Below are 17,829 nucleotides of genomic sequence, written 5' to 3' on the forward strand. Positions count from 1 at the left end.
TGTGCACCAGGTTTCTAGTTCTATATAAAGGAGCTGGAAAGCTTTATGAAAAGGGACAGACAGTAAATATTTCTTACTTTGGGGGCTATGCAGTCTCTGTCACAACTACGCAATTTTGCCACTGTATCTGGAAAGCAGCCACAGACAGCATGTACATGAATGTACATGAATGGATGTGGCTGTGTTCCAATAAAACTTTATTTACAAAAAAAGGACAGCAGGCCTGATTTCTGTGGTTTGCCAATCCAGCTCTTTACTCTAACATCCCAGGGGACTTTGGATCAGGGACCTGCATGGTGTCCTAACTAGCAATAACAGGACCTCAAAAATCCGAGGCTCTTAAATGCCAAAAACACAAACAAAAACAAAACTCCAAACCTGGCTGCTGTTGGGTAGTGACAGTTCCAGCCTCTGAAGGGCAGTGGGCACATGGGATGAATGAATTTGCATAAAGCTCCTTCCCAGCAGGTGGGGCCCAAGGGGTGCTCAGTCCCTGTTAGCTTCTCTGTAATCATCCATAAAGAACGCCCACAACAAAAGGAAGCTCTGATTACTGTTATCTGTGACAGAAGGGAGCCTCCCGGCTCAGTCTCTAAGGCCCCTTCCTCGGTGAATATTCCGAAGTTCTTAAAATAAAATGCTAATAGAGAAAAGCCACACTCCTCTCAGGGCCCCCCATTTGCATTTTAACATGTTCTGGGAGCTCAGCGACAAAGCCACATTCTTAATCAGGAAGCATCAGGTCACTCAGTGGGCCCAGGAGAGATGCTAGAGGGAGAGAGGAAGGAGGGAGGGAGGAGGGAGGAGGGCGGGACTCCAGCTCCTCTCAAATCCCCAGGCTGCCTAATCTCCAGGCAGAGGTGGCTGAGCTGGAGGGGAAAACTCTCCAGAGATAAAGCCGACTTTGGGATTAACAACAAATGCCAGCCCTGCCCCAGACGAGGTGCTCATTTGTGCTAAATCCAGAATTGTATTTCTTAATTACCTGCCGGCCTCTGGCCATTACGAGCCCATTTCCTGAGGGAAAGGGCTGGGCTAGGGTTCCAGGGCATGGGAATCCAAGGAAGGAAGAGGCAGGGAGGGGATCCAGCACCAAGATGCATTCAAAGATCTCAGGGTGTGAGGGAAGCGACTGCAGGAAGCCCTCAATAGGCCTTGATTGGGCCCTGCTGGTCTTGGGCCTGGAGCAAGCCAAACGGCCTTCCGGCGGGTGAAAGGGGGAGGTGCTGTAACTGAGGTTCCACTGACCTCCTCTGCAACCCGGCTCTGCCCTTTTCCTGGTGGCTGCCCAGAGCAACCACCTGGGAAGTTTAAAAACAGTGATGTGGGCCCTGAGTGCTTTGGCTCAGAAAACAGAGCATCAGACTGTGGACTGAAGGGTCCCGGTTCCATTTGGTGAGCATCACATGCCCAGAATTCGGACTTGATCCCCACCCAGCAGGGGGCGTGCAGGAGGCGGCCTATCCATGAGTCTCTCTCATCTGTGATGTTTCTCTCCCTCCCTCTCCCCTTGCTCTCTGAAGTCAATAAAAATATTTAAAACACACACACACAGTGATGTGGGACCACACCCCAGGGGCCTGGTGTCACTGCTTACCATCAGGACTTTTAAGAGCTCCCAGGAGAGTCTCATTAGCCAGGATTGGGAACCCCCAAGCTAGGGTGACTGGGGACTGGTGGCTTTCCTCTGTGAGCCTCAGTTTCTTCAGGTGTAAAATTGGAGTTATACTATTTTTGTAGGAATAAAATACCTAGTGTGGGCAGTGGGGCTGCCAAGTGTGGGAGAAATGACCAACAGGAGCCAGCAGACCGGGGCCTGAGGGGCGCTGGGGGGATGTGAGGACTGTTGCTGCCTCCTGCTGAGACAGCCACCGCTTCTGCAGCACCCTTGAGCCAGGCTCTGGGCCGCGCCCACCATTTTCACTAAACCTCACACACTCCCTCGGGGTGGAAACTAGAACCATGGCCATTCTCCAGGTGAGAAAACCAAGGGAGGCCCAAAACAAGCGGAGGCCAGGTGGCTCCAGGCCCGAGTGCCCACCTCGCCCCTCTGGTATCAGCCAACACTTCTCAGCCTTTAGAAGCCCTAAGCCACACAGGCCTATTTCAGGATGCCCCAGGGCCCTAAGGCCAGGGCACCGTCCCCTACGCCTGCTCTCAGCAATCCCCAGGCCACCACCTCCCATAGCCTAGCTGCGGTGGAGCCATGAGCAGGTGCTGCTCTTCCACAGCCATCACGGCTCAAGATCGCCCTCTGCTGGTTCATTTAAAAATGATGCTCAGCCGAAACCGGTTTGGCTCAGTGTTAGAGCGTCGGTCTGTGGACTGAAAGGTCCCGGGTTCGATTCCGGTCAAGGGCATGTACCTTGGTTGCGGGCACATCCCCGGTGGGGGGTGTGCAAGAGGCAGCTGGTCGATGTTTCTCTCTCATCGCCATTTCAAGCTCTCTATCTCTCTCCCTTCCTCTCTGTAAAAAATCAATAAAATATATTTTTAAAAAAATTATGCTCAGGCTGGCGCTCTGGAGCCAGCTCTAAGACCCTACCTGAGACCTTGTTCCTAGGGTGGGGTTCGCTCTTCCCCAAGACACTATTTCATACACCGTAGGCCTGCCAGACCCAGAATGCAGTGAGGGCAAGTAGGGTGCCATCATTACGTGCGTTATTCATAGCAAGAGATTCCAATCTTGGCACCTATTCAGGGATTCAGCCAATACTGAGCACCTCCTGGGTGCCACCCCCACCTGAGTTGGGTCAGGGACCTTGTCCCACCCTTTCAGTTGAACAGCTGGAGTTTCCTTATTGGGTTGGAATGGCCACAGGCTCCGGAAGGAAGAACAACTTGGTTCTCCTGCTCCCTTGCCTGCAGCTCAGGCATAAAGCCCAGCCCAGAGCTGGGCCCCAGAGAGGGGCTCAGTCAGTAGGCACTTACTGTGCACCTACTATTTACTAAGCATTGTGCCAGGTGCCGGGGACACAGCAGAGAACAAAATCATCTCAACTGATGTTCTCCTTCTCCTACCCTGCACCACCTTCCTGTGCCTCCAGGCCCAGGGGACCCCAAAGAGGGCAGGGTCAGCTGGAAAAAATAGGGAGGGTTCCCAGTGACCTAGGCAGCTGTTGAGACAGGCCCATGCCACTGAGTAAGGATGGCATCACAGGAGGCCAGGGGCTGTGTAAAGACCTCATGGGAATTCATTACTGTTCCTCCCCACAAGGCTGACAGTGTGAGAAGCCCATCTCCCAGCTGGGCACACTGAGGCACAGAGAAGTCAGGAACCTTGCCCAGGGTTATGTGGGGTTTGATGCTGAGCCTGGCCTCCCTGGAGCCAGCAGGAAAATAGACACCTCCCAGAGCTGGGTCGGTGATAGGAGGAGCAAGATGATGGGAGGGAGCATCAGGATGGGGAGAGACATGGGGATGAGAAAAGGCTCCCAGAGGGGGCCAGTCCCAGAGCAGCAGGAAGATGGAGGAGAGAGCACTCAGGTCAGCCACAGCATGCGCCAAGGCCCTGGGGCAGGAACCAGCGTGCGGGACCAGCACTAATTCCTCAGAGATGACCAGGCATCTGGATTTAGTGTAGATCTTTCAAAAAAACAAACCGACAAATGCCTCTGAGGGTTTCAGATGCACTTAATCTTTTTTTTTTTTTAATTCCAATTAAAGGGAAAGCCTTGCATGATTATGGATGAGACCAGGGCAGTGTGGCAGTTTTACCTTCTGGAGGCAGCCGGCCCAATGGAGATGGCAGGGGATGTTTTAAATCTCTTTTTAATTAAGGAAAAAGCTCCAGCTTGCGTCAGGGATGAGCTGCTGGAGAGAGAACATGGGAGGAGGAGCCAGAGAGAGGCTCCAGCACAGCGAGGCGGGGGGATGTGGTCACCTCTCTGACCGTCCCCTGTCCCACACCCACCTGCCTGCCCCCAGCACGAACTCTGCAGCCCCTCCCTCCTGCAAGCCCTTCCCAGTTCCAGCATCTGGTCCCTCCTCCTCCTCCTCCTCCTCCTCCTCCTCCTCCTCCTCCTCCTCCTCCTCCTCCGAGCGCCAGCTCCTTGGGGCTGCTCCAGGGTCTCAGCCCCAGTTTGGTGGTCTGGGCAAGCAGCCCCTCCTCCTGCCCTCAGTCTGCTCATCTCTAAAATGGACACAAGATCATGGTGAGAGGTGCTGGCCTGTGGTAAATGCTTGACATGGGTAACCCAGGGCTCCTCAGGGTGGATGTTTGGACTAGGTCAGTCTTGGTGGTGGGCTGTCCTGTGCACTGTAGGGAGTTCAGAAGCACCCTGGCCTCTGGGTGCTGTCGCACCTTTCTTTATATATATATATTTTTTTTTAATTGATTTTTTACAGAGAGGAAGGGAGAAGGATAGAGAGTTAGAAACATCAATGAGAGAGTAACATTGATCAGCTGCCTCCTGTATGTCCCCCACTGAGGATATGCCATCAACCAAGGTACATGCCATTAACCGGAATCAAACAGACGCTCTATCCACTGAGCCAAATGGGCCAGGGCTGTAACACTTTTCAATGGTGACAACAAAAAATGTGTCTCCTGCGGTGGGGACACATTTTTTTTTTTTTAAGTGTACTAAAAAGTACGTCCTATGCAACATTTGGACATACTTACACTAGATTATTCCTTGTTTATCTGAAATTCAAATATAACTAGGCATCCTGTTTCATGTATTTTTGCTCCTATATCTGGCAGCTCGACCAGCTGGGGGAGTAACAAGTCCGAGCAGCCATAGCAGATGTCCAAGAGCCGCTGTTCCCTCTGTCCCGGCCCTGCGTGGCCCCACCGCATGCCTGCGTGGCTGGGACTACGGGAAGGCCCGAGCCTGAAGGACTGGCAGGCACCCCCAGTCTGCCCTCCGCCAGCTGAGTGAGCTGAGCGAGTTTCTTACCCCCTTGGAGCCTGCTTCCTCGGCTGCAAAGGGGCTACGTTCGAAACAGCAACACACGGTTGGCCCCTTGCTGGACTAAAGGTTCGAACTTCCACCCTGGATCATACAACTGTAACCTGTGAGGCTCTCAGAAGGACTCGTGGCGCCCTAGCTGATTTGGCTCAGTGGATAAAGCGTTGGCCTGTGGACCCAAGGGTTCCTAGGTTCAATTCCGGTCAAGGGCATGTACCTTGGTTGCAGGCACATCCCCAGTGGGGGTGTGCAGGGGGGAGCTGACCGATGCTTCTCTCTCATAGATGTTTCTGACTCTCCATTCCTCTCCCTTCCTCTCTGTAAAAAATTAATAAATTAAAAAAAGAAAAAGAAAAAGAAGGACTCATGGTATTACGTGGAAAGTGTCTGGGGGAGCCAGGCCAACAGCAGGGCTTAGTGGGGCCATGACACTCAGATGTGGATACCGCTGTTCATCGGAAACGGGGGCAATTAGACAAGGAGAGCCCAGGGCCAGGTCCTCAGGGCCCGACAGGTGCCTCACGCCTCTCTCCCTCATCCAGCCCTGCCCCAGCTTCTGCCCTCTCTGGGTGCTGCCCCTCCACCATGACCAGCAGATGATCAGGTAAAAGGCCTGTCTCCCTCGATCCAGAACAACTCTGAAGGCCACGCCAGCTCCAGAGCACCCGTGGGACAGTGGAGGCCGAGCTGCTCGGAAGCCCACTCATCCTCAGCCAGCCTGGCTTCCCACCGTCCATGGCAGGCTTTGATGCCTCGCGCCCTCCCAGGCCTTGGGTCTGTCCAAGGACAGTTATCCGTCTGTGTGCTGGACTCCCGGCCAAGTTAGTCACCTCTCAAGGTGGGTACCAGGCTCGCTCACTATCGCTTGGGTCGCTCACTATTGCTGGCCCACAGTCATAAACAAAGTGTTAAAGGCCTTTCGAAAGGGCAGGAAGAGCATGGGTACATCTTAGCAATGACAATGGCCTAGTGGTGATTTCTGTGCCCACCGCGTCCCAGGTGCCGCTCCCAGCTCCTGACTTGCCCCCTTCCATGTCAACAACCGCCCTGCCCTGGTGCCCATTTTATAGTTAAAAACAAAATGCTCCGACTCAGGGAGCCGGAGAGCCGCAGCCAAGTCACATGAGACGTGGACTTGCCGGGCCAGAGCCCCTGAGCTTTGCCCTGGCCTGGGGCGGGTTCTGTGAGGCCCGCAGAGCACAGAGCGAAACGATGGGGAGGAGGGAGGTCAGCGGTGGAGACGGGCACAGCCCTGCCCGGGCCCAGAGTCACGCCCGCAGCCCTGCCCGGCATCTGTACCCCACCCTGGCCTCTGACGGTTCCTTGGAAACCATGCCCACGGGAGGGAGAAGGGCAATTCCTGGGGACCCGGCTGCTCGGCAGCCTGGCCAGCTGCACTGCGGCAGGTGATCGGTGGCTGGCACCGCCCTCCCCCTCCCCAAAGGCTTGCTCTTCATCCTTTATTCATTCCAAACACTTCCAGAGCACCCGGTCCAGGAGAGGCTCTGAGGAACCTGCCCGGCAAGAAGAGGTGGGGTGGGGGTGGGGGTGGGGCACACGTCTGGGTGCCCAGTCACATTCCTGATGCCTTCGGGCCCCAGCTCGGTCACACTGGGCAGGGAGTTTTACTGCCCGCTGCCTCAGTTTCCTCATCCGTCTGCTGGGGGCGATGAGCCACTCTCCTCCATGTGTCAGACAGGAGTGAACCTGGCTGGTGAGCACTGGACTCCCTCCAGGGCTGCGTGACGGCACGGCTGCCCCAGCCAGCTCCTGGGTCTCCAAGAGACTGTCCATTTCGCAAGCACCGATGGTGTCCCCACCGGACGCCGACCGGGCCAGTACAGGCTTTGAGGATGCGCAGGGTGGCTGTGGAACTGGGGGGTCAGGGAGAGCTGTGGCCTGAGCACTCACTGCTGTGTGCTAGGACTGAATTCTCCTTCCTGCTGTGACATGTGACTTCCACCATGGAGCCCTGCCTCCCTCTTCAGGGAAGACAGCAGGTGCCAGAGGTCCAGCGTAAGAAGACGGGACTGAGTCCCTGCTGTGAGCCCCGGGGGGGAGGGGGGGGTGGTCTCTCCAGGAAAGGGCAGGGAAGGGCAAAATTAGGCACCACCTGCTTCAGCATTTAAAACAGGCTTGGATTTTCCACTCCTCTGCGAAGGCAGACTGGGGGCAGAGATCTGTGCAGAAGGTTCCAGAAAAAGCCCTGGATCGGAGCCTGCATACCTGGGTTCTCAGCCAAGCTAATGTGCCCCTTAGTACCCTGGGCAGTCCGTCTGCACCTTGGGCTGCATAAAGCTTCATAAACACACGGGTGGCCAGGACCCACCCACACCAACCAAACCCCACCCAGGGCACGGGCCAGGCCTGCCACGTGACCGTGCTGTGCAGCAGAGGTAGAGACCCCCGGGGTGGGATGATTGTAGTGCTTCCTGTTACTTTTTAAAAAAATTCTTGCCAAAACCAGTTTGGCTCAGTGGATAGAGCGTCGGCCTGTGGATTGAGGGGTCCCAGGTTCGATTCCAGTCAAGAACATGTACCTTGGTTGCAAGCACATCCCCGGTACGGGTGTGCAGGAGGTGGCTGATCATGTTTCTCTCATCGATGTTTCTAACTCTCTATCTCTCCCCCTTCCTCTCTGAAAAAAATCAATAAAATATATATTTTTTAAAATTCTTGATACCACACCTCAGGTCCCACAGCCCTGCCTGCCCAGGGACCCCAGCTCCCCCTGCTCAGCCCCTGTTCCTGCCACACTTGCCTCTGCAATGCTCATCGGCTCACCAAGCCTGCTCGCATCTCAGGGCCTACGCATCTGCTATTCCCTCTGCTGGAAAGCGGTTCCCTCTGCCTGGCACATGGTTCCCTGAATCGTGTAGCTGGCTCCACAACAGAGAGGACCCTGCCCATTGCATGCCCCTCCATTGCACAACTTTAATTCCCCTCACAGCTCTCGTCACAAAATCTACCCATCTTGCGTGCTCACCCACTCATTTCTGTCTCCCCCACGGAGCTCTGTGACGTTCACTGCTGTGTCCCTGGGCCTGGTACAGGGCCTGGCATGCACCACGTGCTCAACAACCGTCTGCCAAACAAATGAGAAGTCACACGGGGATACAGCTCTGGCCTGAGCTCTGTCCCCAGGGGAAGGGAACGCCTGCTGTCAGGCTCTATTCCAGCGGGTATAGGGCGGGCAGAACAGACCCCCAGCCAGTGGCGCTGCCGATGGCGAGGTTAGGGACCTCCCCCACGGTCCCCATGGACAGGAGGCCGCAGCCCATTTCACAGATGGGAACACTGAAGCTCAGTATACTAAGACGTTGACCTTAGCCATTTTCTATCTTGTGGCTTCCCTTCATACCTATCAAGCTCCCACTCATTCTGAAAACTACTCAAAATGTCTGAGCCAAATGACTGTCTTCTATCCCCTCTCGTTTCTTGGAGCTCCCCATCCCTGTTCATGTAAAATCCCAAAGTCCCCCGCCCACCCCAGCGGGCTGCTGCTGCTCCCAGCCTTTGCCAGTGCATTTCCTGCTTCCTGGAAGGTTGTCTGCTTCCTGGCTCTTCCTCGGCTATGCCACCCCTCCCAGGCGGGCCAGGCTGGTCTCCGTCCTAGCATGCAGCAGTCAGTACTCATCTGACACTTCCTCCACCCCCACCCACAACTCCCCTGGTCCCTCGGGATCAGAAACCACAGCTGCCCTGCCCACCCCTGAAGTCCTCACCCAGCCCTGGGCTGCACACAGTAGGTATTGCAATCAATGTTTGTGCTATGAACAACCCGACCAACTCTGATCACAGCAGTGGGACCGCCGGAACCAAGCGCTCGCACTAGAATGGGGCACATGGTGTGACTCGTTTTCGCTGTGACCTGGGGACTAGCCTTAGACCTCCATCACCAACCAGAAAAATAGGCATCGTAATTGCCGGCCCACAACTGTTCCCTCCACACACACATAGGTTACAGGCTGAGTGGAGAGGCTCTGAGCCCCAGGAAGGGAGCTGGGAGGAACGCCTGCGCCCAGGAGGCCGGGGTGTGGGAGCTGGACGTGTCCTTCTTGGTCCTCACCATCATCACCATCACCACACACTCAGCAGGAGAGACTGTAGAAACCCACCACCATCGGCCCAATCCCAACTGTGGGGCATTCGACCGAACACCTGAGCAGCTGTCCGAAAAGTGGTTGTCACAGAGAACCAGAAAGTCACAGGGGCAGAGAACTGTCACAGCCCAGAGGAGCCGAAGGAGACTTGACAAGGAAATGTAAGGTGGGACCCTGGGACAGGACAGGGCACCGGATGAAAACTAGGCCATCTGAATAAAGTACTTAAACACAATGTGCCTGGATCAATCCAGTGACGGCAATGAGTGTTCCAAACTAACGCCTGATAGGATGTCAGCTACAGCACGAGGCGGCTGGGGGCATAAGGGAGCTCTGTGCTACCTTCACAATTTTTCTATAAATCTAAAACTCTCGTTTAAAAAAAAAACACAAAAAAAACAACACCTCTATTTCATCTCTTGGCCTTTTCTCACCCGGCCCGAAGCTGCCCAGAAGGCCGGTTGGCTGGGACTGTCTCAGGAGCCATATGCTGATGCTGGAGTTCGCTGGGGCTGGAGCTGGCACCCGCCAGGGAGCCCGAGAGACCACACCACACCACACCCCAACCCCCAAAGCCCCTACCTCCAGCTTAGCTTTTCCTGTGGAGGTCTCCACACGCCTGGAGGAGCTGTCTCCAGAAAGGGAAGGTGCCAATGGCCTGATGGACAGCAAACCCTGCCCATTGGACGTGGGTTTTAGTGCTCCTCTCAGTATTTCTTGAAACCTGGCCCTGGAGATGTTCCCATTCATCATTCCATTTTACAGACGGGGAAACTGAGGCTCGGGCATGTGTAGTGAGTTGCACAAGGTTGCAATTAGTCAGGGGCAGAAGGGGACTGGAACTCAGGTATCTCTGACCCCTGAGCCACGTTACCAGCGGTTCTCAAACCTTAGTAGGCGCCAGAATCCCCCTACGTTTTGTTAACAGCCCCAGCGCTTCGGAATCAGTAGGACAGGGTGGGTCCCGAGAATTCGCACGTCTAATTCCCCGGTGATGCTCAGGGTGCAAGTCTGAGGATGCCCCCGAGAACCAATGATTCTTTCTAATCGCTGTGTCCTGGGCAGTGCCACCTGCTGCTGATGGCAGAGAATGTGCTTAGGAACCAAGGAATCCACCACCCTCCCTGCCGTCTGCTCAACCAAGTCCCTCCAGACAGGCCATGTGACCCTGAGCCAGTGAGCGCTTCCCTGTGCCTCAGCATCCCCGTCTGTAAAATCACCTATGTCGCCCAGCTTTACTGAGGCTGACATGAGAAAGCTGGGGGCACACGCTTTGGGAGCATTGCCAGGCTCATAGGGATGCCCACCCAGCAGGCGCCAGCCTGGACACAAAGGAGATGCTCTTGGACCGTGGAACGTTCCGATACATCCCGGTTGCTATGGCCAGGCCCTTGCAGTGGGCCGAGTCGAGTTTCCCCCTGCACTGCCTCTCTGTGCCTCAGCTTCATCTGGGAACTGAGAATCCTTTCAGTGCCCACTCTCGCTGGCTGGTGTGGCTCCATGGTTGGGTGTTGACCCATGCACCAAGAGGTCCAGGTTCGATTCCTGGTCAGGGCACATGCCTGGGGTGAGGGCTCAATCCCCAGAAGAGGGTGTGCAGGAGGCAGCCGATGGATGTTTCTCTCTCTCTAAAACGAATAAGACATTTTAAAATATGTAAAAAGAAAAATTTTTAGAGGGCCCACTCTCCTTTGGAACCAGAAACCAAAGTATTTGGGCTTCCTGGTATTCCCGTCTCCAATGTCCCTGCCTAGGACCTCCCACCTTGCCTGCGTCTCCGCTGCCAGGCAGGGAAGCACATTCCGTCCCTCACGCAGGAGGCTCCGCTGGCGGCGAAGGGACTTGCAGTGGGCCGAGTCGAGTTCCCCTCAAATGCAAAATTCAAGTCCATCCAGAACCTCAGAATGTGACCTTATTTGGAAATAAGGTCTTTACAGATGTGATTAGTTAAGGATCTTGTGATGAGATCATCTTGGATTTAATACCGGTTCTAAGTCTAAAGACTGACGCCTTCCTTTGAGAAAGGACATAGGATCACAGGGGGAAGCTCACGTGGAGACAAAGGCAGAGATTGGGGTGATGTGGCCACAAGCCAAGGGATGCCGGGAGCCCCCAGGAGCTGGGAGAGGCAGGAAGGAAGTGCCTTCGGAGGAAGCATGGCCCTGGCGTTAGGGCTTCTAGCTCCAGAACGGAGAGCGAATTAATTTCTGTGGTTTTAAGCTTCTCCCACCCCAGTTTGCGGTCATGTTATGGAAGGCACCGGGCACTAAGACACCATCTAATGGGTCAAAGTGAAGACTGAAGAGCTTGTGTGAGTGAAGTTTCTGCAGTGGCTACTTTACAAGTCAAATGAAAGCATTTCCCTCTGGGCGTGCAGGAAGCAGCCGATCAATGATTCTCTCTAATCACTGATGTTTCTCTCTCTCTCCCTTCCTCTCTGAAGTCAATGATATACATTAGAGGCCCGATGCACAAAAATTCATGCAAGAGTAGGCCTTTCTTCTCTCGGCTGCCGGCACCTGCTTCCCTCTGGCATCCGGGACCCAGGCTTCCCTCGCAGCCCTGGCTTTGTCTGGAGGGTCATGCAGAAGGACATCTGGTCTACTTAGTACATTATGCTTTTATTATTATAGATATATATCTATATATCAAACAGACAAAAAGCCTTTTCCTCTGAAAAAGCTGTTATGTGTGGTCGCTGACACCAGGCCTCTGGGACCAAGCTGCCTGTGTTCAAACCCCATATGGGAACCAGCTGTGTGGCCCCAGGCAAACTGCACTGCCTCTCTGTGCCTCAGCTTCATCTGGGAACTGAGAATCCCGATAATACCCCCTTTAGGATGGGAGAAGGGGCGGGTGAGCCATTCACATAGAATGCAGAGAACAGGGCCCTGCCCAGGCTAAGCCCCCCAGTACGAATTCACCATTTACCCTAATGAGCTGACTTGGATTCCGATTGCTGAAACTTATCTCAAAGAAATAATTTAAAAAGACAAAAAGCAAAGATGTTCAAAGTGGCAGCATCTACAAAAGCAACAAGTAGGAAACAACCCAAAGACCATCTCTTGTTTTGTTTTAGGTTTTTTTTTTTTTTTTTTTTTTAATCTGTACCTGAGGCCATTTTTTCCATTGATTTTTTTTAGAGAGAGTGGGATGGGAGGGAGGGGGAGAAACATCGATTCGAGAGGGACACATCGATTGGTTGCCTCCTGCATATGCCCTGACCAAGGCTGGGGACTGAACCTATAACCCAGGTACATGCCCTTGACCAGGAATTGAACCCGCAACCCTTGGGTGCATGGGCCGACGCTCCAACCACTGAGCGACACCGGCCAAGGCCTCAAGACCAACTCCTGACAGAACCTTAATGATGCAGGCATTAAAGAAACTGTGGAAATGATGCCGCCTTGGGCACAACAGCACTAGCACCGAAACATCAAGTAAAAAAGAGACAAAAGATGGTGCACAGAACTGCACGTGCCAGTGCCGACAACCAGGTAAAGCCATACCTGCTGGCAGCCGGGTGAGAGAAGGCCATGGCCAACAGTGAGGGTCACAGCACACTGAGGTGTCCTCGCATGGGACATATTCCTCATGGGGAAACTGAGAACAAGACCCTGCAGAGAATGTTGGGCATCAGGGCTAAGCGGCCGGGTTGTCTCAGTTACGCACAGAGGGGTTCTGTGCCCTGTCCTCCCCTCCCCCAGGCCCACCCAAGCCTGTGTTGGCCGAGGCTGAGGGGAGGGCCGGTGGGCCGGCCCCAGAGAGCTGGCCATGAAAAATGGATGAGCAAACTGCCTGGTACTGCACCTGCAGTCCCAGCACTTAGCTCCGCAGGGCCCGGCCGGAAGGAGCCCTTTCAGAGGCTCGCAGCCCAGGAGCACTCAGCACGCTGTCAGGCTTTCAGTGCCGGGTGGGTGGGGGGTGGGGGGTGGGGGCCGTTTCCCAGGGACTCTCAGCATCTGCAGCTCCCAGGTCTCTCCCCAGGATGAGTCCCCAGCCCGCCCTGGGCTGGAAGGGAAGTGGCCCCAGAGGTCCCGTTAGGGGTTTGTTTTCGTCAAGGATGTCCTGACACAGCAGCCAAAAGTAGAAGCAGCTGAAACCGGTTTGGCTCAGTGGATAGAGCCTCAGGCTGCGGACTGAAGGGTCCCAGGTTCGATTCCGGTCAAGGGCATGTACCTTGGTTGCGGGCACATCCCCAGTAGGGGGTGTGCAAGAGGCAGCTAATCGATGATTCTCTCTCATTGATGTTTCTAACTCTCTATCCCTCTCTCTTCCTCTCTGTAAAAAAAATCAATAAAAAATATTAAAAAAAAAAAAAAAAAAAAAGTAGAAGCAGCCTGGGGTCCATCGGGGGATGAATGGATGAACCATACACACGGAATAGTACTCAGCTTTATAAAGGAAACTTGGACACACGCGACCACATGGCTGGACCCTAAGGACTTTATGCCGTGTCACAAAAAGACAAACACTGCACCGTTCCCTAGGCGAAGTCCCTAGAGCAGTCAGATCCAGAGGCAAAGCAGGATGGGAGCACCAGGGCTCAGGGGCGGAGGGTAGAGGGTTGGTTTTCCATGGGGACAGACTCAGTTTGGGAAGATGGAAAAGTTCTGGAGGTAGATGCTGGTGATGGTTGCACAAGAACGTGAATGTGCTAAATGGCACTGACCTGTGCACTTAGACAGTTCAAGTGGTGACTTACATTATACACCAAGGGGCCAGATTATGATGATCTCTGAACGCAAAATAATCTGGCCACTCAGTGTATATCCTATATAATAAGAGGATAATATGCAAATTGTCTCCTGGACTAGGAGTTCGACCAGCAGACAGGCTGGCCAACCACCCATGTCTCCTCCCGCTGGCCAGGCTGGCTGGACCCCACCCATGCACAAATTCATGCACTGGGCCTCTAATACACATACACACACACACACACACACACACACACACACACAATGAGTGGCCAGATTATTATGCATTCAGAGATCATAAATAATCTGGCCACTCAGTGTATTTTGCTACAAAAAACAAACAAACAAAAAGTGTGTTCTGACCACCTACTCTGTGCCAGGCACCAGGGAGACCCGCAGTGAAGTCTAAGGAAGAAGGTTCTGGAACTCTGAGGTTTGGTCTCTGGACCCAACCTTTGGACCTGCATCCCCCATGGATACTCACTCAGCAAGCACCGCCCCCAACTCCTGCCCGGGCTCAGCCTCGAGCCTCAGAGGGACCAGGCCCCGGAGGGACGAGGTTGTTTAGAACTCTCTAGCACCCCACGCCCCTTTTGCGAGCAACATGCTGATTTTCTCCAGGGGAACCACGGCTTCCTACTTGCGACCCGTCTGGGAGGCATTGTTCATCAAGTTGCCCCGCCCCCCGCTGAGGGACAGGCGGGAGCCCTGAGCTGGACCAGCCAGAGGCTCTCCTGGAGCTCACTCATCCCCGCTGGGGGCCCTGAAGGAACGGAACTTGAAGGACATGGCCCTTTATCCCGGCCAGACCTTCCAAGCCTCCTGACTTCCAGTGGCGGAGGGAAGGAGCCAGGGCCGGCCCCAGACATCCAGGAGGAGAGTCAGGGCTGCTGGCACGCTGCCTGTGGGAGGGGTCCCCAGGGAGATGCCCCCAGGGAGACACCCAGGGTCCAGGCTGGGGAGACGTGGGGAGCACTTGTTATGCAATAACGAATGGGCTTTGAGGGGAGGTCTCGGTGTGGGCCACATTGGTCTGGGTGCCCCTGGGTCATTCCGACTCTGTACAGAAAGGTCTGGAGCACAGGACAGAGGTCTGGGCTGCCTCTGCCAACACCTACAACCCTTCTCAGTGATTCTGTGTCCTTCTAGAACTTTCTCCTTGCTGGCTTTCCCCCGGCCCCAGCCTCTGGCAGGCCGAACCTGTTATCTGGGTGATAACAGGCCAGCAGGGTGGGGAGCAAATACCCTGGGCATGCCTGGCACCCACTTTTAGAGCCTCTTGTCCCTTACTCCCCACCCTGGAATTCATACCTCTGCGAAGGAAACTGAGGCCCAGAGGGCGCTGCCACATTCCTCACTCAACTGCCAACCAAAGGGAGGGCCTGGAGGAGCCCTCAGAGTCAGAGCAAGCACTTAAAGGGCGCTTACTGTGTGCAGTGGGGAGGTCTCCTCCCTCCTCCCTCTCCACGGCTGCAACACTAGGGGCTCAGCTCTACCTTCCCACCCTGTCCTGCCCCACTCCTCCCCGCCCCCCACTGCCACCCCCTCGCCCCACACCAGAGCTGGTGAGGGAGAGCCTTACCTTTCAGACAGGACAGCTTCAGCCCCATGTCGGTGCCTCCGCCGGCCTGCAGAGAAAGGAGAGGTTTGTTTGTATTGGCCACGTGGGCCCAGGCCCCCGCCCCCAGCCCCGATGGGTGCACAACAGGAAGTGGCGGGGAGGGAGCCGAGGCCTCCAGGTCACGGTGCCTGCTGACTACATCTGGGCTCAATTTGCTCAAAGCTGAGTCTGTGCCGGCGGAAAAAACTTTCAGGCGCCTCAGAGCTAAATATACCGGAGGCCGGCTGCGGTCTCGGTGAAGGTGACGGCGAGGGTGTGGTCGGGGCTGGCGAAGCGGAACCCGCATCACCTGGTCTTCGCTTTCAGGGGCCACAGATGCTGGCTGACTTCGTGGTGAGCGAGGCCCTCCTGGTGGGAGGGCCCTGAGCCAGGCTGCGGGGGTGGCCCGAGGCCCACCGGGATGGGCTTCCCCCTTCAGAAACGCACAGTCTCTGGAAATGTAACAGATGAAGCTACACGGGGTGGGAGCCTCCAGTCCGTGAGCATTCAAACTGTCCCAGCCAGTGTTCCCACCATCCTCCTGCAATGTGATGCCTCCTTCGCGTTCTGAGTGATCAACGAACAGGGGCAGCAGCTGGCCGTGCTCCTGACATTCAATCCTCCGCAGCAGCCCTGTGAGGTGCTGTTTCTGCCCCCATTTTACAGATGTGGAAGTCAAGGCTCAGAGAGTGGTGGTCACCTGCCCAAGGCCACCCAGCTTACGAAGAGTGGAGCTGGGGTTCTAACCTGGGATTGCCCTGATCCCAGTCCGAGGCCCACCCCGCAGGGGCCTCTGAGGCTCTGCAGGCTTCCTGGGAGGGCGAGGCTCTTGTTTCCACTTTGGAGGGCTCCCTGAGGCTTTGAGAGGTGAGGATGGGGGGAGCTCACCTCTTCATCCACAGGGAGCCCCAGCCTGGAATGCATGCCTGTGTGCCAGGCTGATGAGTGGCGAGGGTGAAGGGTGACCATGAGAAGTGCCCCTCAGATCTCTGACACCCCCGGACTGCTCCTCCTCCCGGAAGCTGGGATCTGAGGCAGGTGCCCCCAACGGGCAACTTCTTCCCCAACCACTCTTGGATGATCTTCACGTCCTTCCACCCTCCCTCATTCCCCGCTGTCGGTCCTCCCAGCCTCCCAGCACCATCCCCATTTCCTACACATTCTCTATCCTGGCACCCGATGTCAAAGAGGAGCCCACACAGGTGGATGCAAGGCCAAATGAGGCACCACACCGGAATCTAGGTTGTTCAGACTAGCAGGGGAGACAGACAGAGACACAAACTGGACCTGACAGAGGCATGGTGAGCCCAGGGGAAGCAGCGTGAGGAGGGGGTTCCCGCCCAGTCTGGGGGTCCCGAGGACTGTGTCCCCAAAAGTGGGCAGGAGTGGGACAAGCGGGGAACAGCCTCTCAGGCCTCAGGAACAGAATGTGCAAAGGCCCAGAGGATAAGAAGGGCGTGGTCCACGGGAGGAGCCAGGGGTGGGAGGACGGGGAGGAATGAGGTGAGCTGCACCGTCAGGGCTCTGGGGGCCGGCTACAGGGTTCAGAGGTTGTTCTGAGGGCACCGAGCAGCGAGTCTGCCTTCTAGGAGTGTGTGTAGGCCAGGGGCCAGTGAGGAAGCGCCAGGTCCTCCAGAACACTGCTGCCTGGGTGGTGCTGTGGGCCAGCAGCCCCGGCCCCGCTGGGAGCCTGTGAGCAAAGCAGCAGCGCAGGCCCACCCAGCCAGCCTGAGCCAGGATCAGCACTTTACCAGGGCCCCCTCGGACCTGTGTGTTTGTCAAGGACGGGGAAGCTCTGCTCTGGCTCAGAAACGTGGAGCCTGAACTCCAAAGCCAGCAGGGCGGTGGGAGGAGAAGCAGCTGGAAGTCCGGGTGACACACAGGCTTGGGAGATGGTGGGACTGGAGGGGGCTGGTGTGGAGGAGGGGCAGGATAGAGGCTTTCATTTCAGCCAGGGGGAATTTGTGGGGCGGGCACGGGAACAAGCACCAGGAGATGGAGTCAGGGAGACTGAGAAAGAGGGGAGAGAGGGAGGGAGGAAGATACTGAGAGGGCAGGAAAGAGAGACAGACAGACAGAAGAGGATGGGGAAAGCCTCCGGACAGCCGTGTATGAAAGGAAGAGTTCCCGCTTAGAAGCGGTAGTTCTCCCAGAGCCTGGCTCAGCCATGTGACCACAGGCAGACCTCACTTTTCTCATCTTTCAAATGGGGCTGATGCACTTGCAGCCTCAAGTAGCCGGAGAATTAAACGTCAGGGGAGATGGCAGAAAGGCTTTCCCCTGTGCGGGGCACAGAGAAGTCCAGGAAGAGTCGGTAGCTATTGTTTAGGGGAGATGGAGGGAAGGAGATAGCAGTCTCCAGCGGGGCCTTTTCTCTCGGGGTCTCAGGGTCTCAGGGTCTCAGTGTGCCCGGACCAGCAGGGGGCACTGCGGGGAGCCTGTGCGAAATGCAGGCTCTCAGGCCCCGCCCCTCCCGGAGGCTCAGGAGATGCTCTACGCGATCCAGGGGATGCGCA

The 17,829-nt window shown here is 55.7% G+C and overlaps 1 protein-coding gene across 4 annotated transcripts in view; it reads right to left on the bottom strand.

The window, feature by feature from the left end:
- Nucleotides 1–17,829, bottom strand: part of LOC311633754 (uncharacterized protein C16orf74) — a 57,236-nt gene that overhangs the window by 7,632 nt on the left and 31,775 nt on the right. For all 4 annotated transcript variants that reach the window (XM_084906817.1, XM_084906814.1, XM_084906815.1 and 1 more), the window contains one exon: nucleotides 15,296–15,341. In XM_084906817.1, the coding sequence (XP_084762943.1) occupies nucleotides 15,296–15,323 (28 nt within the window). In that variant the 5' untranslated portion in view covers nucleotides 15,324–15,341. The remainder of the gene's footprint in view (nucleotides 1–15,295; nucleotides 15,342–17,829) is intronic.

The sequence above is a fragment of the Pipistrellus hanaki genome, assembly GCF_964339955.1.
Source record: "Pipistrellus hanaki genome assembly, chromosome: 15".
Taxonomy (NCBI): Eukaryota; Metazoa; Chordata; class Mammalia; order Chiroptera; family Vespertilionidae; genus Pipistrellus; species Pipistrellus hanaki.